The 22,457-nt window shown below is 33.0% G+C and overlaps 1 protein-coding gene across 3 annotated transcripts in view; it reads left to right on the forward strand.

Moving 5' to 3' along the window:
• Positions 1–22,457, forward strand: part of MMRN1 (multimerin 1) — a 65,085-nt gene that overhangs the window by 25,432 nt on the left and 17,196 nt on the right. The window contains exons 3-6 of one of the 3 annotated variants that reach the window (XM_081031037.1): positions 1,651–1,757; positions 12,498–12,611; positions 13,890–14,063; positions 18,953–20,938. In XM_081031037.1, the coding sequence (XP_080887163.1) occupies positions 1,651–1,757; positions 12,498–12,611; positions 13,890–14,063; positions 18,953–20,938 (2,381 nt within the window). The remainder of the gene's footprint in view (positions 1–1,650; positions 1,758–12,497; positions 12,612–13,889; positions 14,064–18,952; positions 20,939–22,457) is intronic. The other 2 variants (XM_081031039.1, XM_081031038.1) reach the window with 2 other exon arrangements.

Here is a 22,457-nt window from a genome sequence, read left to right on the forward strand (position 1 = left end):
ATTTACTCCCATTGTGACAATTTCCTTGTCGACAAGAGATACAAAGAATGCATTGTTAATTTTTAGTAATGAAAATATTACCACAGTAACCCATGTCATACTGTCCTTCTGAGCTCAAGATGAGCTTTTGTTTCCTCTTTAAACAAACTGGAAATACGTATCTTTTTCATCCCTTATCTTTCTCTACCTTTGAATGGGTCTCTCCATTCATTCACTGTTTCAGTACAGAATACAATGTTTGTGACTTTTTTGTTTATTATGTCTGAGCCACACCCATCAGAAATCCAGTTTCCTAAAGGAGGGATATTGATTTCAACAATAATGTAACTATCTACTTGAGTTCACCCTTATAAACTCGAAAGAGTCCTTTTCCAAACTGCTTTCCTTACTGGACTAGAGATGACATTTCACTGGACAGTTATTTATTTACTGAATATAATTTACTGAAATAAACACAGATAAATGATTAGCCTACTTTTAGAGATGAAAAGAATCTTATAGCTCATCTTAAAATTGAGGAATAACTCACACATTTTGAATTACCCATCAAGTTATGGCAGAAACTAAAACCCAAGTCTCCAAAAGCCTAATCTGTTATGATGCATTTCCTCTACATAATCAGGGTTTAACCATGGAAGTGACTACTGTTGTCTCCACATAGCTACACGTGACAAACTCTAGATCACAGAGGGGATATAGGGGAGCCTAACACATACAGCATGGTCTAAACTCCAGCTCAGTCACTTTTAGATATGGCATTTTGAGCAAGTTATTTCATTTTTTCTGTTGCTCAGGTTCCTCAACAGAAAATCAGGATAATAATAGTACTTTCCTCATAGGACTAATATGATAATTAAATAACACAATATATTCCCATTTCATAAATATTAACTAAATGTTGAAACTATTGAAAACATAGGGATAAAACCAATATGGCAACATTATATTTATGATTTATATTTACATACATAGAGACTGCGATTTAGTATCATTTACTATTTATAATGATTGTTGAAATGTTATAGTTTCTTTATTTCCCTTCCATTGTTTCTTCTAAGAAATAATAGTTTCTCATGTTAGATATATCTCTCCCCCCAAAGAAATACTAGAAGATAGAAATAATAGTATGATTTAAAAACTTGAGAAATGAGAAAGCTCAGATTGAAAATAATAATTGTTGTTATAATTTCAATTAGATCACTAATATCCAATTTGTTTTAAGGTATTTGATGTTGCTCTATAGGAAAACAGATCTTTTTAACTATAATGATATAAGAAATAATAAGAATTGAAATAAAATAGATTATCCCATAAACTATTTAAAAATTTGAATTAAAATGAGCTTTAACATTTGTTTAGTGAGAAGCACTATAAAGGGAAATGATATAGTATCTTTAGAAAATATAATGAGAGGTATAAATTTAAAATACTAAATAATATGGTCCTTAGTACATGTTATAATGTATTTAATTCTAAGTTTGACAATAATATTGATGATAAAGATAATAATGATGATGATAATAAGAGATAACATTAACTGAATGCTTATTATATTTCAGGAATCATCCCAAACACTTTACATTAGTTATTCTAACTGATAATTTAATGTGAGAAAAATAATCCATTCCCCCCAATGGCTTTCCTCTCTAGATCTCAGAGGACATCAAATACGGTCTATAGAATGCAGCATAAAATTGTTACCTCATTGGAATGGAAGTGCTGTCCTGGATTCAGTGGAGCAAAATGTCAGCTAAAAGGTATATTCAAATGTTAATTGTATAATAACAATTAAAAGCATAAAACATCGGAAGAATAAGCAACTGATTCCAGCAAGGAAAAGAGTTGCATTTTCCCTTTGAATCTGTTAACATGTAATCAAAATATTAGTACGGTTATATTTTTAGAGCTTCCTAAATTGGTAGCTATTGTAGCCCCCTAAAGTGTCAGAAGCTGTCCTTTAACTTTTCCCCTCATTTTTATGTTGGTTTTACATGATGAGTAAATGGAGATCTGACCAAGTATCTTAACTTTTTTTGTGACTATGTGCTATAGAAGCATGCCTTACTAAACTATCAGAAATCCTAATTTTTAAATAAATTATCATTAGACATGGCCCTATGTAAAAACAAACAAAATTACTCTATTTTCGTTCCAGTTCTGTTATTTGAAATAATATTGTGTCTATGAATGAAATTCAGTTTTAAAAAATATGTATACATATGACATGAATTATTCTGCCTTTTTTATGTCCTAATGGAGCCATTTGTTTCAACTGAGATTCTAAGGGTTTTCTGGTGGCAAGGCTGATCAAACACATCGTAACCTGTTGTGGCCTAACATCCATGTGACTATTATTTTGCTTTTTGACTTTAAACAGGTTTCCTTTGAAAAATAAGATGGCATCAGCATACATATTTACAATGAATGAATATTACAATAAAGGCCATTAGCAGTGGTGGGGAATTCAATCAGCAGTGTAAGAGACTGTAATTAAAAATTAATGTATGTGTAGAGAAACCATTATGATTCATATTTTTTTAAAAGTTGTAATACAAATGATCTAGGAACCCTGTAGTTTAGTTAGAGATATTACATATAGTTCTTCTATCCTAATTCAATAAGAATCTGTAGGTAAATTTCATTGTAATATTATTTGTTCTTGGTCTAGCTTGACTTTCAGAGATGTTAAAAAATTTAATACATCTTCAGCATATAGCACAGATATGTACTTCATTTGTAATCAGGTTAAATAAACAGAATATCATCTATACAAAAATATTTGCAAACAAGATAATTTAACATATTCTTAAGAAATCCAAGTATGATACTGCTTTCAAAGGACTTCACATTTCCTTGAGGTGTACAGATATACTCATAATAATAAAACATATTTCTTTAATGTCTGTATATGACAGATGGCTAAAAAATTTGGACAGTACTTAGAATTATATTTCTAAAATCTAAGATTAGTTTTTATATTTCTCTTCTTATATGAAGAAGGATTTCTTAGGGATATTAATTCCATTATTATTTCTTAAAGATTCAAGTGTTTGATCACAGCATACAGTTCTAGAAATTTAGAATGTCATTACACATTCTATTGTACTTAAGAGGTTGAATATAGAGATGTGGCAGGAAGCAAAATCTGTCTGTCAAAGAATGTCGTGAGCTCCAGCTGATGAGGACTGCTGTTTCTTCATGCTGTATCCTTTTGTACCTAGTGCAGTTGACCCTTGAACAATGCAGGAGTTAGAGGAGACAATACCTCATACAGTTGAAAATCCACATATAACTTTGACTTCCCAAAAACGTTAACTACAGTCGTTCTTCAGTACCTGTGGGGGACTGTTTCCAGAACCTTCTCAGATACGATAATCCACAGATGCTCAAGTCCCTTATATCAAATGGGGTAGAACAATGTATACCGTGGGACTTCTGCATCTGCAGATTCCAAACCACCAATCGAAAGTACTCTTTTCTACCCTGGTTGGTTGAATCCATGGATGTAAAACCCTGGGATATGGAAGGCCGACTGTATATGTATTAAAAAGAAATCCACATATGGGTGGACCCACACAGTTCAAGCCAACATTGTGAAGGGCCAACTGTAATCAATTATTAATTACTATGGTGGACTATATCCATTAGGAAGAAAAAAAAAATTCTTTCATTATAAATATACACACAAGAAACATGACTAATTGAAGTTTTGAGTATCTTCTATATAGGTACTGTCATTCCCTTTTTCTCAAAGTATTATATGAAATATTTAAATTGAATTCAAATAGTTTATCTTTGATTGTTTAGTGATACCTTGTGTTCTAATTGGAAGCAACCTGTGGATATCTTTAATACTATATTTATAAATTGTTATCTTGAATCCCCACTAATAAAAATGTTCCAGAACAGTTTTGACTGTGACCTCCTGTCACAATACTACAATTAGAATTACTCATAATTCAGGTATCTGCTGATTCAGCTGCTGTGGGAAGGTCTTCTTTCTTTTGAAATCTATGGTAGGAATAATTTTCTGATGGCAGATATGACCGTTGTGTTATGTTGTCAAACAATCAGTTCTAATATAACTGAAATTCCAAAAGAACCTCCTGTTGCTCCCTACAATATTCTGACCATCCTACTCTTCACTTTTATTGAAGTACATAAAAACTGTTGAATTTTTCATCAGTGCAATTGATGTCATTGGTAGTATCAAGACTACTGTGACCCTTTATCCCTTGAACCAGTCTTCATTATCTCATCTATCCTGGAGTTTATTATTTATTATTTTTCACATTTTCCCCTCCTGATTCTTACCCAATTACATGTCAAGTTTCCCTCCCCCCTTTTTTATCACACTTTATATATGTGACAACAGTTTTTTATTATTATATAGGAGAGAAAATTGTCAGCTTTCCTTTGACAACACTCTCCACGCTGTCTCAGATGACAAGCAGCCCCAAATATGGCAAGAATAATCAGTGTGGATGATCCATTCTTTAATCCTCTTCAGAGCCCTCAGGGGTTTGGAATAACCTGGTTGTGTAGCTACCATGATAATTACTTCAGTGTTAGTCTTTCACAACATCAGGAAATTATTTTATTCATAGGAAATTTGGAAAATACTACATAAATTGTACAAATCCCTGCTTCTCCAACCAGTTGCCTCTTCACAGACAAAATAAATTTTTTAAAACAAAAGTAATGATTTCATTTGAATTTATATTGCAGTATAGAGATCTTTTTAATTATAGATCAAGAATAAATCGGAGCTGCTAGCAACTCTACTCTTACTTCTTCTCCACTTGTCTATTCCTCTCTCTTTTTCTTTCTCCCTCTTTCTCTAGGTCCATCCCCAATCTGTTAGGAAGAGATGTTGTAATTCCAAATATAAGGGACAATTCTTCTTGCTGTCTTATTCTGCAATGTTTTTTTTTTTTAATAATATTACTAAACTTCCACACATGCTCTTTTTGCTAAAACTCAGAGAGTTAAAATTCTGGTAATAAGTTCTAGATTAGCTTATTAAAATTATTAGTCATACCCTCAAGAGGAAACTAATTTTTTAAAAGTCTAAATGAACAGAACTTTGTTGAAAAAAAAGGAGCATCAAGTCCAACAGTAAAGTAATAACTATAAATATATATAGTTATATATAGCTATATATATAATGTAAAATATAGCTATATATAATGTAATATATATTTCTATAATATATAATAAATGTAAAATTATATATATTATAGAAATTATATATATATATATATATATATATTACATTTCTTATAACTTTTTGAGGTCACAATTGTTTGTCTTCAGAAAGAGATCTAATTTTGTGACATGGTATCCAAGACTTTTTAAAAAAATGTCAATAACAACACACTTTTTAAACCTATTTTATAAAATTTGCAATAGTGTGCTTTTCCAGTAGGTGTCTCTCAAATGTTCTGAAGTAGAACAAGTCAACTGTGGCTTGTTCTAATGACACAAAGAACAGAAATTTAAGTTAAAATAATGTTAGATTAGAGAGGAGGAAAGAACATCTTTGCAAATCCATTAAAAAAATTCAGTCAGCTTTAGTCTGATCCTCCATATAGGAAAAGGGTATTTTATAAAATTATGCTTTATAAAATCTATCACAGAAATTCTGAATGCTGAAAAAAATGTAATCATACAGTTATCAGAATAGCCTGACCCCTGCCATATGTTATGAATATGAACATATTTCATTTCACACATATTGTAAAATAATTCAATAAATTATATAAGAGCTATTGTAATTAACATTAAAAAAATGAGGCTTCTTCAGTAAGATTGTTTAAAAATATTACTTCAATTAATAGGAAATGAAAGTTATAGTATTTAAAAGAAAAATATTTTTTATATTTTTACATCTCTCATTTTTCCAAGTGGTGTTTAATACTTTCCTATTTGAAAACAAACAAACAAACAAACGCACTACCTGTTGTAAGCATTTTTAAAAATTTTTTGATACATTTCATCAAAAAGCACCGTATACCTTAAGTCTTTGTCGTACCAAATTGCTTTCTTTGATTTAACTACTAAACCTTAGTAAATCTTTATACATGTACCGAACGCCTCCATGCAAGCATTCACTTAATATTTCAGGAACAGCTGGAAACAGGTCTTGTCAAGGCACACAAGAGGTTTCTGCTGCTAAGAAAGGGCAAGTTTCCTCCTTACTGAGTTGCCTTTAATGACTTCCTCCATATGTCTCAAAGGCCTGGAAGGGGGGGGGGGGGGAAATCCTCAGAAATAACACCTGTCTAATTAAAAAAATAAAATAAAATAAAAGGAAGAGGAAGAACTAGGAAAGAAAAAAAAGAAAAGAAAATGCACCTAATGAGGAAGCCGTTACTCTTGACACTTGCTGACTGCTTGCTTCTCTATGCCCTTGATCCATCAAGGTCAGAGTTTCTAGCGCAAGGAAAAAAAGAGTAATTGTATTGGGAGAAGAGAAAAAAAGGAATCCAATTTTTTAAATACATTGAATTTTATAAGTGCATAAAGATCTTTAAAAGTCATTTGAGTTAAATAAATGCCCTCCTGTCCTTGCTTCTATCTCTTAGAAAGGAACAAAAAAAAAAGAGACTTAGAAATCTACACCCTATGGAACAAAGCAAAGGCCTGTGCTTAAGTGTAAGATAAGACAGATTGCCTGGAAAATCTAAGATCTGTGGCAGTCCTTGTAGTAGAGAATACATTTGGGAAGACAGAAAGATTGCTAAATGAAAAACTAAAAGAGCATCGATTAACCAGGAACCTTATCACAGGAGAGTAACTGACTCCACTGTCAGAGATTCTATCAGCGCTTCTCCACCGGCTAAACACTGTGCAAAAAAATTGGGATGAATGCAAGTATTGAACTCCAGTCAACAGACAGAGCTAGAAAAAGATAACAAACTATTGAATTTGTTAAACAGGCATTTCACGTTTTGAACAGTGTTGGCAGGGACCCAAGCCAATGAATACCAGAGAAAAGAGGTTCATATGACAATTGAATTCCAAAGATCTTTGTGTGATGCTTAATAGTTTTCTGTTTTTCAACCTAGGAGTACAAATTCCTCACCTATTTACACCTAAACATTTAATTTAAAAACTAACTATAGCTAAGACCAAAAGGGAAGTTTTATGCTCACACACACAATCACATGAGATTTTATCTTTCAATGTTTAAAGTATGTTTCCAATTACATTTTCTTTCAAATTAGTCTTTTTAAAACTTCACAAAATACAGAGAAATTTAAATTTTTCTTAGTTCATGTATGTTATTTTTGCAAATAATGGGGAGTGAATCACTAAAGATTAGTATGCAAGAAAACTAAAGACTTTCACTCGATACTTCTATGTATTATTCTTTATCCCTTTCAATTTCTTTCTTTTTTCCTTTCTAAAAGATTTCTTTACTTTCTCTTCTCCCACTAGCTACTGATTCAAATTTTTTTCTGATCTTTTTAGTTTTTATTTCCAATATGCTGATTTTCTCGAGTATGTCACTTTCTATCCCCTTGTTTATAATGCAATACCATTTTTTCCAGATCACATGAATGAAATTTATTTGAAATTCTTTTGACCGTAAGGCAATAGAAAATCAGACTTTAACTCATTTACTTCGTTTCTATTCTTGATACTTGACTTCTTATCCAGATGTGTTTTCACTTCTTGCACATTCAGGATCTTGCTTCCACTGGGTGACACAGAGAGAACTATAAGGATGAAGCCCATCACTCAAATATGACCCTAGAAGACTTAAAATACTTCCCACATCTACTCTTGTGAGAGAGAGAGAGAGAGAGAGAGAGAGAGAGAGAGAGAGAGAGAGAGAGAGAGAGAGAGATTCTCTGGTTTGCCAGTCCTTCTCAAATGGAGAATACTAAGTGAAATGCAATGTTATAATCTCCACATTCAATATACAACATGCAATACTTTGGAAAAAATGAGAAGAGGCCTGATTTTATTAGAATATAGTGATACAATATAAAATAATGCTTTACTATTTATAAAAAAGCCTTAGCAAAGTATTTTGAACTCCTGGAAATAACCCTATGTAGAATGCTGGTGTGATTCTTATTGAGGTCACTCCACTCCAGTTAGGGTCATGAGCACTTAAACCAATCTTCCCCTTGATTATGAAGATGCAGTGGGAAGGGGCAGGGACATATTCAAACATTTAACAACTAAATTATTAATATTAATTCAGTATCAATTAATGTATAAATCAATATGCAAATCAAAAATTAAGAATACATTGTTTTATTTTCTTAATACATATATTATCTATATTGTAAAACTCCATACCAACTAATATAAATCATAATAGAAAACATACAACCTATTGTTCTAATAATTTCTGAAAAATTTATTAATTTCTATAAATTTTGGGGGTGTTTTTTTTTCTTTTAATATGGAAGATACCAGCTAAATGATTTCCTGTCAGACAGATGATTTGGTATACGAAACTGCCTCAACCTCCTTTTTATTTTTAAATTTTAATTTATTTTCAGTGTGTTTTTCCAGGACCCATCAGCTCCAAGTCAAGTAGTTGTTTCAATCTAGTTGTGAAGGGTGCAGCCCACAGTGGCCCATGTGGGGATCCAACCAGCAACCTTGTTAAGAGCACCGGGCTCTAACCAACTGAGCGCGCCGCCCCCTCAACCTCTTTTAAATACTTCTCTGTTAGATTTAGAGCCATTGGGCCACAAATGATATCTTTATTAACATCAGTGATATTGCCTTCTTGTTAATTTATCTATTAGACCCTACTAAAATACCAGTGATTGCATTCAAATTTTCTCCGGCCCTTGAATAGTGTGTACATTTATAATAGTCAATATATTTATTATTAACTAAATCATAGAAATTCATGTAAGAATGTTCTATTTAATTAATTCATAGAACTTTGCTAAAATAATTTGGCCAAATTCAGGGTACCATAAATCAAGGAACCTAAAAATTTATTATATATTTGAGTTTGGTCATATATTAATGGATTTCATTTTCATACAATTTGTTGGAAAATCTACATTTCTCATGTCATTGATCCTTTATTAATCTTTGTTTCAAATAGTTTATATAAACATTGTTTATATCTAAACATCTTTCATCAGTATTAAAGTTATCTCTAGTTTAATAAGGGGAACATTTTTTTCCTATCTCAATTAGAATGTCATTTCTAAAAACCAATTCTCTTAAAAAATAAAAGATTATTTTTCGAATGCTAACCATAAAACTGATTTGCAGCGATATGCCTGTATCAGAATTATTCTATAGGTAAGTTCAATAATATTATTTTCTGAAAAAAGTTTACTATTTCAATTATATGATAATAAAATTCTAATTTTCTCTTCTAAATATTTTTTATTGACTTTTGTTAACATATTTGATAAAATATTTCGAAATTTTGCATTAATTCGAAAGCTTATTTTATGAAACTAATTTTATAAAGCTCTTTAATATTTTCCTCTTGATTGCAAATTCACTTTACCAAATTGAATGCCATTAAATGAAAAATAGGCCGAGTGATTTCAAATGATACAAAATTAGATCACTATTTCAATCCAACATCTATATAGCAAGTAAAAATTATCCATTAATTTTTATTGAAAAGTTGACTTTTATTCAAAAAAATCAAATTATTTGTTTTATATTTAATTGATTTTTGATACTGGTTTTACATTTTTATTTTGATATTTTATAGATCATAACATGTTCCAGACTGATTTTTGTACTGTATGATTAGATGATCCAGGACTAGGTTTATTATTAATAAAATGTCTGTTTTTCTCTCAGATTCAAAAAATTCATACTCATGATATCCGAAAGAAATGTTTTGAAAATTTAGTTAAACTTTTGTCTCTTTTCTGGTGTTTTTAATAATTTATTGTAAATTTTTGAATAATAGTTATCAAAAACTATGCACTGATATGCAGTTTTTGATAACTATTATTATGTATTAACAAGTAAACTAAAGTAAGTACCAAACAATTTGGAAATTCTAGCTACTATATAAATTAAACATAAAGATAAAGTGATGATTGTGCTAAAACACTGAATGTTTCATAAAATCTATGTAGAGCATAATATGATCCCATCCTATTATGTTGGTCTGAAAAACATTTCCAGATGTGTTATAATAGGAATTCCATTCATCATGTATCCTATAAGACATATCCTTTATTACTAACTTGGAATAAGTTAATATTATAATTTCATAACTAATTATGTCACTTATTACACTTTACCTATTTTCCAACAGGTATGGCTGTACTTCAATATTTTAATAATTGGTAGGCCACATTGGTGTACACTGAGTAAATACAATCTTGGAAGTAAGTGGGGTGTATGGAATGTTGATAGATTGAAGCTGGGAGTAATAGCTTCGATTTTCAGTAGAATGGGCCTTTTTTTTTCTGAGACATTCTAAAATTGTCAGTGGGCTCTAGATTTAATTGCTGGGAAGGCGGCTGCCACACTCGTCACATGCTTCTATGCTTCGTAGTAGCCCTTTAAGGACCATGTGTCATAACAATGCTAGAATGGTACTATCTACTATCTTAAAGAAATGTTTTTAAACAATATCATGTGTGTTCAGAGTTCATGAGAGAAGAGGAAATTTGAATAGCAACCTTGTCTGTATGCCACAAAACAATACACTTTGTTTTTACTGTAATTATGTATTGCTTCCTAACAAAGTCTCCACTGCCTATCAAGTTATGGTGTGCCTTTCAATGCATCAGCTGTTTTTGTTTTCCTATGATCTATCTCAAAAAGGTAAGCGATAAGAAAATGAATAGACCCACCTGTTCCTTTTGCTGTAATACTTAAAGGTCTGTATGCTGGATGCTTCATCACTGTTAGGAGGAACAGGGAAGGTAGGAAGATGGGAAGTTGTTAAGGAAAATTCATCTTGATGCTCTACTCCAGGGATTCTCACACTGAGTGTACATGGTATCACCTGGAAAGCTTGTTCAACAATACATATTGCTGCCTCACGTCAGCATTTTGTAAATTAGCAGGACTAGGGAGGGGCCTCGAAGTTGTATTTTTAGACTCCCCAATGACACTGATACTGCTGATTGAGGGAGCTTGGTCTGAGAATCATTGCTTTACTCTATAGTTACCCTCTTGGGTAGACAGATTTTAGCTGCCAGAAAAATGCTTTATAAGATCATCTAAGGAGGAATCTTGATTTTTAAACAATCATGCAATTATTTAATAGATATATTTGTATGAATTAATTTGAATTTAGATTATAAGAATTTTATTGCTAGGACTTAGCAGAAAATTAACATTTTTCCATCATCTACCACAGCCCCCAAATAAGTGCACTTTTCCCCAAGCTGCAGATTGTCTGCTTTAACCAAATAAATCAACAATTATGCAGGACTTTCTATAATATAGTTGGGGGTTGGTGGACAAAATCAAACCAAAATCCTTGGATATGAATGGAAATTCATTAATTTAGCCCAATGCTCTGAAGAAAAGCAACACAAAAATCAGTCTAACAATAGAGACTAACTCAGATTAGTGCCCAATATGTTATGCTTTCTACGGAGTGGAGATGCTTTAGTACTATTGTCACAGCCACATATGCCTTAGGGAGCAAAATTAACATGTGCCAGTTTCACTGGTATATCTTTTTCACATGGGAAGAACCAAACACTTGTTTTCTCATGTTTGATATGCAGACTTCAATGAATAAATTTGTTCATTAGAAGTCTGAAAATTACAGACATACATTACTTAATATGTCTGATATCTTGCTTTAGATTGTTTTCCCCAACGAAAAATTATATTGCTATTTAAAACATTATTTGATTCATGGGAAATGAGAAGCGATTCTTTAGTAGAGTAGGTTTATTTTATAAGCATTTCCAGTTTTCTGAAATTTCACTGATTTTACAGGTTGAGCCCCTTAAGGGAGATGTGTCCTGTAATAGTTTACTTTTACTTGTAGTCCTTATGTTTTGAGTCGGTGTATTTCTTAAAAATCTGGGGAAAATCCATTTAAGTGGCACTACTACTTAAACAGATATTATTTCAGTAAGGAACCTGTAGCTCTCTCTTCTTTCCAAGTAAACACCATTTGGAAATTGCGTTGTTAAACAAGCAGCCTTTGTGGCTGCCCACGTATAAAACTCTGTAGCTTTCAACACAGCTGATTTTCAAGTCCCTTAATTATGCAGGCAGTTTAAGCCTGCAGGTTTACACTTTCCCCAAACGACCATCCATTTTCCCCTAAAAGGAGAGACTTGAATACTTTTATTTTTTTCATACACAATTAGAGTCCTGAGCTGCCGCCAAGAACGACGTGGTAGCACACTGCGCAGTGGGTGGGGGCAAGCAGCTTACTGTGCAACCACTGCGGACCACCGTGCGTCAGTACACCGGAAAATGAACGTCAGTCACATTGTTGCTCAGGACTGGAAAAAAACGAGGCAGTCCCAACGTTTAACTCCTCTCTTTTTACTTCCGTCTAGCCCAGGAACAACAGCCTTTGCTCCACACCCACCAATCTGAGAGTCACGAAGCTGTTCGCAGAGGAACAGCAGAGCAGCAGCGGCAACAGCAGCCCCAAGACTGCGGTGACCCAGGTTGCAGATTATAATTACTGTCATCCCTAACCCAATTATTTTCAACACTGTGTATGACACTTTCCAAAAAGAAATCACTTGGCTGTCAAATGTTTGATGAAATATTAACGTACCTCCGAACCCTTTTCTATTGGTGCTGCATGTTGGGAGAAACTGGATGTGCTGCAGGTGCCCAGCCTGAAGGGACCATGTATAATTATTGAATCACTGTGTGCAGACACAGGCGAACAAAAATGCTATTATACTGGGTTGGAAGGGAAGCACAGGTCCCTAAAATGTAATCAAACTTTTGTCCTACGAAGAGTGCATTCCTGGAAGAATCTTGACATGGAAGAAACTTGATTAAGGGAGCTAAGAAAGCTCTCTTCCATTGGTTGATGAGAGATCGCTAAGGGGTGTTGATCACTGACTAAGGAAAAGAACTATGACTTAGAATCAACAAGAGTCTCTGGTTGATCCAAAATTGTCCTGTCACATATTTTCTCATCTTTCTAGCCACAGTACTTTACCATTTCTTTTAGGCTTAGCTTTATCTCTTAGAAACATAAGGTTGATCACTGATAAAAACATCTTTTCAGTATGTTTGGCATAGATCTAGTCATACAAAATCAGGCACTCAAATTGAGAAATGATGACTTAAGGGGATCTTTTTAAGAATGCAGGTGAATATATCTTAGAAACTGCAGTCTAATTCTTTTATGGGATTAAAATTCAGTATCTTCATAAAATACCATAAAATCCTCCTTGAATTATTGAAGTGCATGTATAAAGGCATGGGAAGTATCATTGCTGTATAAAGTGGTTTAAACTAAATTTGGAATCTTTATCTCTCATGAAGCAATATCTCAACGAAGAATAAAATTTAGATACATCTACATACATGTAGGTATCCAATGCTAGAGTATTGGATCTGAAAGCAGAAGATAAGGTATTGTCTCTGTAACCTCAAGCAAGTTATTTTGGTTTCCTGACCCTCAGTTTCTTCATCTATTGAGAGTATAACTATAACCCTTTGACGTTAAGACATATAGAGAATTCTGGCCATAGTTAAGACATTTTCTAAATCTAAGATATTATAATACCTTTTTTTTTCCCCCCAAATTTGTACCTCTAAATTGTGTAAAATTCAGGTTGCCATTTGCTAAATGCATATAGTCTATCTTTTCAAATATATAGTGCAAACATGGTTTATTTAAATTATCATTAAACCTATCATGAAATTTGAGAGGTTTTAAATATGTATTTTTAAATGTTTCTAATTTTCTCTTCTTCATATAGCAGTGATACAAAAAATGACTGACCAGATGAACCACCAGGCAATGAAAATGTCCCTTCTGCAGAAGAACATTGACAATATTTCTTTGGCTGTGGCTGATGTAAAGAACACGTACTCCTCCCTTGAAGAAAAAATCAATGAAGATAAAGGCAAGGAATTTCAATCTTTTCTAAAAGGTAAAAGTAAAGGAAAATAAATTATTCACTCAGCTAAGACAAAAGGCAAAGCACTCATTTATCTTTTTTCATTTCACTTTGGTGTATCTTTGTTTTAGCTTTGGTGGTATATAAGTCTAAGGCAGGTATCTTTTGACGAAGATATTTTTAAATCATTCCATTTCTGAAATAATTTGAAGCACCGACATGTTTTTACTATATAGTCAAATCTTTGAAAGGTTCATCTGATTTATTGACATTATGTACCTAGTGAGTCTAACTCATATTTCTTTATAGTTAAAATGAGCCATACTTAATTTACTTTTATTGTGGTTTCCAGTTCAGGATAAAATGAGGTTAGGGGATGATTAACAAGGCAGTTAGATGCATGGTTTCTCAATGATATTGATGAGAATATTGGTGATTAATCTGAAGTGCATTACTATCCCAGAAATTATCTAGCTCCTAGAGCATAATCAATAAAATATATCCTAAAACATCTCAGGTCAGAGAAATAGTATTTTCTTTATAAATGTGAACCAGCTTCACTTGAATTTTGTGCTCTTAAAGCAGCACACTGTTTCTTTCTGGAGGCTCTGCAGGGTAATCTATGTCCTGCCGATTCAAATTTTTGTCAGAATTAATTTCCTTGAAGTTGTAGGACTGAGGCCCCGTTTTCTTGGTGGCTATAAACGGAGACTTGTTTCCAGCTTCCAGAGGCCACTGCGTTTCTTGGCTCATGGCCTTTTCCCTCCATCTTCAAAAGCCAGCAATAACTGTTGAGTCCTCAGGTCATCTCTCAGACCCACTCTTCTGCCTTCCTCTTCATCTTTAAGGATTCATATGATTACACTGTACTCACCTGGATAATCTCATCTCAAAGTTCTTAACCTTAATCACATCTGCCAAGGCCCTTTTGCCATGTAAGATAACATTGTCCCAGGTTTGTGGAATTCGGGTGTGGACATCTTGGGCAAGGCAGCGTTATTCTGCCTCTCACAGATATATTTTTTGACTAAGATATTTTTAAATCATTCGATTTCTGAAATTGAAACAGCTATAGTTGCTGTGGTAGTGCTATGCACAGGGTACAATGAGACTATTTGATAGTTTCAACGACTCCAGTCTAAGATGACCAGGGAAGGCTACTCTGAAGAGAAACCATCTCAACTGGTAAGTGATGAATCAGGAGCAGTTAATTAGCCAAAGGGGCTTCAGGTAGGGCATGAATATTCTAGGGAAGTACTTACTAAGAGTGTCTCAGCCCTCTGGGTTTATTGTATGTTTCCAAGTTTCAGGATTACTGGTCTCTTCCACTTTGTTTTACAAATTAAAAAATACTCACTGTACATTTCTATCACTCACAAGTTATTTTCTTTTTCTATTTTTTGCCTGTGGTTCGTAGGTAAAAGAGATAAAAAGGTGGAGTTTCCATTTCCATATCACCTATTGGTACAGCTGCAATCATGATTGTGTTTTTAATCATATAAATAACTTGTGCTATTAAGTCACTGAACGAAAGACCATGTCATACATTTTTGCCATGTCCCCTATTGCCAAAACTCACTGAAGGCAAGCATGAGAGAAGAAAATATTTTCCAGTCTAATATATTCTCCTAACAACATGAGAAAGATGTCAAATAGAAATAGTATATAATTGACAGTAACCACCATAATGAAATTGTTCAGTGAAAATTGCTCATCATCACCTCAGAGAATTAAGCTTATCAACTGCTTTTTGTAAACCTACTAACAAAAATTCTGGCACCAACACAGAAAAAAACACACTCATTACAACAACCACAAAATCCCCCCCCCACCCCTGCATTAGAGGCATTGATTGTGTACTGAGCACAATCAATTATAAGAACCAGAGGGCAAATAGTTAAGGAATGTTTGTACAGCAACAAAACTGAGCTCACTCCCCCAGGTACTGTGCTTGACTAGCAAAACCACACCCTCTCCACTCGCTTACTCTGCATCTGAGTTGAGAAACACTGCTTTATCTGTTAAGAGCCATAGAAAGTGTTCAAAATCAAATGCCCCAACTCAAGAGGTATCTGAACATTATGGTATCTGAATAGGCCATACATTCAAAACCACAAAAGGGACATGTCAAGATGTTTGATATCAAATTATCTGTTAAATCACCAAATACTGTATCATCTTTTTTAGAAACTAGAAGCACATGAGTCATATGAAACAGAATCAAATAGATTTAAAATGATGTGTTCATTCAGATGTTGACATAAAGCACTTTGATATATTTTTGCAAAATCAGATTTTTGCACAGATGGTTCTTGGTCACAAGTTATAGAAATGTTATCTTAAAACCTTCTTATCCTGAAACAAGTTTTTAACCTAATAATCTGATTTCTTTTCAGACACTGCTGTGATTTTTACCCTTTACCCAATATATTTTTCCATTATATTTTAAAGTATAACAGCTAATGTGTCCTAATTTTCATTTTCACTGTTTACTTTTTTTCCCCTGATCGAGATTCCATACTGAACTTTACTATTTATGTAGTTTTACCTACCTGCTCATTTTTTAAAAAATTTTTATTGGGGAATAGTATGTTTTTCCAGGACCCATTAGCTCCATGTCAAGTTGTTGCTTTCAATCTAGGAGGGCACAGCTCAGCTCCAGGTCAAGATGTTGTTTTTTGTTTTTGTTTTTTTGTTTTTTTGTCAACCTAGTTGTAGACACTGCAGCCCACTGGCCCATGTGGGAATGGAACCGACGACCTTGGTGTTATGAGCACTGAGCTCCAACCACTGAGTCAACTGGCTGCCACCTACTATCATTTTTATTCGGACTTTCAGATCATGTAGTTTTTCACTTGCTGAAATTAAGCACCTATTATTATTGTCCACAATTAATTCAATTACACTTAAGTTTTATTTTACCTTTTCAATCTTGAAAAACATTTTAAAGCCAAAATTATAACATTATAACTTCCAAGAAATTTGATTTCTAACCTTAAATATTTAATTTTATTTAATCAAGTTGTCATGAGAATTAAATAAAATATTAACTAACGGGAAATAACTAAATAATCCTACAGGAAGTGCAATAAAAGTAACTTTGCTATTGAGAAGCACTTACACTCAGTGAAGCTAACATATTGTATTTTTAATATCAGAAATCTAATTTTTCAGATTTCATTTTCTGTGTAGCATATAGAATGTACTCAATGAAGATGTATTGTATAAATGGGTGACTGGTTAAATGCTAAGTAAAATTTAGAAAATAAAAATATTTTTAAAACTTTCAGGTGTGATTATTCAAATACAAAAGCTAGGACTGTTTCAGTATACTTTATCTTAATAATGGCTTTTTAATCTCTGCTAATTAATTTAGCCTTTTCTTTAGTACGTTGGTGTTGTGTGTCATTGATTACTATTCTATACTTCATGTTTTTGTTTTTTTCTGTTACATAAGAATTGATTTTCGCTTACTTATAATATTTTGGACTTTTAAATTTATTTTCCTTTTCACTATGTTTAGAAATATAACATAAAGTTTTTTACTCTGAAAATCCTAGACTGTAAGATCAACTAGCAACATTGATTTTTAGGGTCTCAGATTTCCAGGGAAATATTTATTCATATAAAGAGCATTTACAGCTTTGTCTTAGTACCAGATTAAATAAATCAAGATGCTCAAGCAATACATCATTCTATTTGATATAATTGCTCTTTCCCCGATGCTTTTTCTGTAAATCTTTCATGCATCATAAATACTTTTAGAAACTTGCTTACAAAATAGATACATGTAGAGACTATATATTTTTTGTCTTATTATCATCTTTCTTGAATAGGCTTCATAGTAGCTGTAACTCATTTCACAATTCCCCATTGTACAAGCCTTGTTGTTTAAAATGCTTTGTATTGTGTTGCCTGTATTTCACATTATAGTCATTGGTTATATTTTGGATTTGAATGAACATATATTCCATTTATATGTGCTTCATATGTACTATAAATATGCATCAAACGTGTTTTATTATTTCCTATTTTCTGTTTTTGTATGTAACAGGTTTTTTGTTTTTACACTTTTAAATATCCATTTTCTATTCTAAATAGTTATGGATAGTTCCAGGCCCCCGCCCCCTTTTTTTAGTGACACTTTTAGAGCTGTCCACAATTCTGGCTTACAATCAATCTATGATTTCTAATGCTGGGGATACTAGTATGTGCTTCATTAGTGGCAAGTTTCTTCTCCTCTTTTTGTTAAGAATTAATGTCATGTGATATTAATCAAGGTATATCTTCGATTCCTGTTTTCATTTGACTTAGTTTTGGGAGTCCCCAAAGCTCTTATTATTATGTTATTGTTATTATAAACTGTTGTTGAATTTTGTGACTATTATTTCATATTGTTCCTCATTTGCAATTAAATTTGTTCCTCATTAAATTTGTTTTCTGTTGTCAATATATTAGGTTTTATAAGCACAAAACAAAAGCTCTGAAACCTAATTACTAGAAACCTAATAACACAATCATGAGATAACACCAAGTATTACTTACTAAGGCAGAAAGCCCAAAGCCATTTATTTTCATACAAGACTAAGACTAGGCCTAGAATCATTGCATACAAAGGTCTGTTAACTGAAGTCAGTAGTAGTTCCTTCATGTCTTTTGTCCAGAGAAGCTTAGTTTATGGTTCTAGCATGTTCTGTACGACAATTGATTTCTCTCCTCAAACTTTTCAGTTAAGAAGGTGATCATCTTCTGTAAACTATGGTAATTTAAATTTTTTCATAAGTAAATGTAGTCAAGAAGTATTTTTATTATTACATCTTATTAGTGTTTGGCCTCAAACATTTTATCTTTTTATAGCTATCTAAAGTTTACATAATTAAAAACATATGCCATTTATTATTGTTTATTATTTCTTTCTCTAGGTCTAAAATCCAAAAGCATTAATGATCTGGTGAAGGACACAGTAAGACAACAATTTAAAATTTTCCAAAATGACATGCAAGAGACTGTAGCACAGCTCTTCAAGACTGTATCAAGACTTTCAGAAGACCTTGAAAACACCAAACAAATAATTCGACAAGTGAATGAATCTGTGGTTTCAATAGCAGTCCAGCAAAAGTCTCTTGTAATGCAGGAAAATAGGCCCACTTTGACTGATATACTGGATCTAAAAAATCGCATGGTGAATTTAAGGCAAGAAATGATTTTTACGTATGAGAAGCCTATTAAAGAACTAGAAGCAAAGCAGATACATTTAGAAGGTACGCTAGAATGGGAACACTCAAGAAACATACTGTATCATGAATCCCTCAATAAGACTCTTTCTAAAATGAAGGAAGTGCGTGAACAGCTTTTATCAACTGAACAAGTCTCAGATCAGAAGAGTGTTACAGGTGCTGAATCAGTTAGCAATAATGTCACTGAGTACCTGTCTACTCTAAATGAGAATATAAAGAAACAGGGTTTGATGCTGCTGCAAATATTTGATGATTTGCATATCCAAGACAGCAAAATTAACAATCTCACTATCGGGTTGGAAATGGAGAAAGAATCTTTCAGGGGTGAATGTGAAAATATGCTGTCCAAGTCCAGAAATTATTTTAAATTTCAAATTAAGGACACAGAAGAGAATTTACAAGTTTTAAACCAAACATTGGCTGAGGTTCTTTTTCCCATGGACAATAAGATGGATAAAATGAATGAGCAACTAAATGATTTGACTTACGATATGGAGATCCTTCAACCCTTGCTTGAGCAGGGAGCATCATTTAGAGAGACTATGACATATGAACAACCAAAAGAAGTAGTAGTTACAAGGAAAAAAGTGGAAAATCTAACTAGTAGTGTCAACCGTCTAAATTTTCTCATCAAAGAACTTACAAAAAGACACAACTTACTTAGAAATGAAGCACAGAGTCGTAGTGAAGCCTTAGATAGACGTATCAATGAGTCTGCCTTAGAAATGGAAGATGGCCTAAATAAGACAATGACTATTATAAATAACGCCATTGATTTCATTCAAGATAACTACATGTTAAAAGAGACATTAAGTAAAATAAAGTATAATCCCGAGGTTCATCATCAATGTACCAAAAATATGGAAACTATTTTGGCATTTGTTACTCAATTTCAACATTTGAATGAGTCTATTCAAATTTTGGTCAATGACAATCAGAGATATAGCTTTGTTTTGCAAGTTGCCAAGGCCCTTGCAGCTGTGCCTAAAGATGAAAAACTAAGTCAGTTCGACTTTCAAAAGATTTATCAAATGGTCAATGAAACCACTTCCCAAGTGATAAAATCCCAGGAAAATATGAGTCATTTGGAAGAAAAAATACTCTCAGCTACAATGAGTTCCAAAAGTTTTGAAACCCGGTTGCAAGACATTGAATCTAAAGTGACCAAGATACTCATACCTTATTATGTTTCACTAAAACAAGGCAGTGTGGCCACAAATGAGAGAGACCAGGCTCTTCAACAGCAGGTATTAAATTCTAGATTTAAGGCACTGGAAGCAAAATCCATCCATCTTTCAATTAACTTCTCTTTACTTAACAAAACTTTCTATGAAGTTTTAACAATGTGTCATAACACTTCTACACGTGTATCAAAACTGAATGCTACCATCCCTAAGTGGATAAATGGTTCCATACCAAATATTCAGCTTCAGAAAGGTCTGACAGAATTTGTGGAAACATTGATTGAAACAAAAACTCAAGTTGCCCTTTCTAATTTGACTTGGTATATAAATCAGTCATTGTCTAGCACTCTTGCAAATGTTGTCAAGTCTCAGAAGCCAGGAAAATCATTGCTGAAGAAACCCCATACACTTAAGAAACCAACAGTGAATCTTACCACTGTCACGATAGGCCGGAACCAAAGAAACACAGACAACGTTCTATTTCCTGGTAAGCTATCATTGAATTTCAATCTTTCTATTTAGATGGTATTTATTCATTTGTATGGTTTAGCAAGAACATAAGATGTATATATACGCATTCATATGTGTATCGAAATTCAAGTAAGTGTATATATATATATATATATATATATAAACTCCTACTTGAACTTCGATAGTTAAGTATTTCAAAGATCACTAAAATATTTATTGAATCTGATTCTATCCTATATAAATTAAGAATCAATACAAAACAAATGCTTATAGTCCATATATTTGTCTAGATTGCACTATATTATAGTGCATATATTTGTCTAGATTTTTCCAAATGTTGTCTGACAAGATCTGTAAAAGCAATCAGATTTTATCCTGTAGAACACTTTTCTTTGCATATGTAATTAAAGAAAGCTATTAGACAATGAGCTCCTTGATGAATAAGACCAGACTGCATCTTAGTCATTTTAACATTACCTGGCAAATTGTCTGGTATGAAATAAGAACTCCACGAATATCTGTCTGACTGAATGAATGCATAAGTGAGCAGGAATTTTATTTGGGTGGATCACAGAAGACCACTAATGCCAAGCTAACTGCCTTAGATCATTAGGCATGCTATAACAAAATACCACAGACTGAGTAGCTTACAACAACAAAAATTAATTTCTTGCAGTTTTGGAATCTGGGAAGTAAGATCAAGAGACCATCTGCCAGCATGGTCTCATTTTGGTGAGGGCCCTCTTTCTGGTTCATAGCTGGTGACTTCATACTGTGTCCTGGAAAGGGTGAGGGAGCTCTCTGGGGTCTCTTTTAGAAGAACATTAATCCCGTTCCTGAAGGCTCCCCCCTCATGACCTAAGCACCTCCCAAAAGTCCCACCTTCTACTATCATCAACTTTGGGGGTTAGAATTTCAACTTACAAATTTTAGGAGGACACATTCAGACCATTGCACTAAGGCATTTAGACACGATTTTGTAAAAGGTGGTCTTTGAAAATTTGGAGCAGAGTGTTGAGTGTGGTAAGAACTGTCTCAGAAGCATGAAGCTAGCAGAAATAGCGTGTAGCCGAACTGCAAAGAATGAAGTTTAAAGACACCAGTTAAACATTATTGGCAAGAGCAATAAGAGCCAGATCTAAGGAAGAGGTAGTTGAAATGAAGGAAACAGATGTGAGAAATGTTGTGAAAGTAAAATCAACAGAAACAGAAAGATAGTGGAAAAACCAATGATCTGAGGATCAACCTATCATGATTCTGGTCTGAGTTGTTTCAGTTTCTGTGGCACCTTTAGTAAGGTCACTTCTCTGGATCATACTGTCTTCCTTTTAAGTGATGAGAGTGCAATGGGTATTTTACTGAGTTTGTTAAGCAGAAATATGTTGCAGACTGCATCACTGTTAAAACATGTGAGTTGTTCACAGCCTGAATGCACAGCACGTGGACAAGGAGAGACAGAATATTCTGAGGTTTTAAATTTAGGAAATGAGAGGATAGCAGTAACATTAACAGATACTGTAAACACTGGAGTAGGA

This window comes from Rhinolophus hipposideros (assembly GCF_964194185.1).
Source record: "Rhinolophus hipposideros genome assembly, chromosome: 1".
Taxonomy (NCBI): domain Eukaryota; kingdom Metazoa; phylum Chordata; class Mammalia; order Chiroptera; family Rhinolophidae; genus Rhinolophus; species Rhinolophus hipposideros.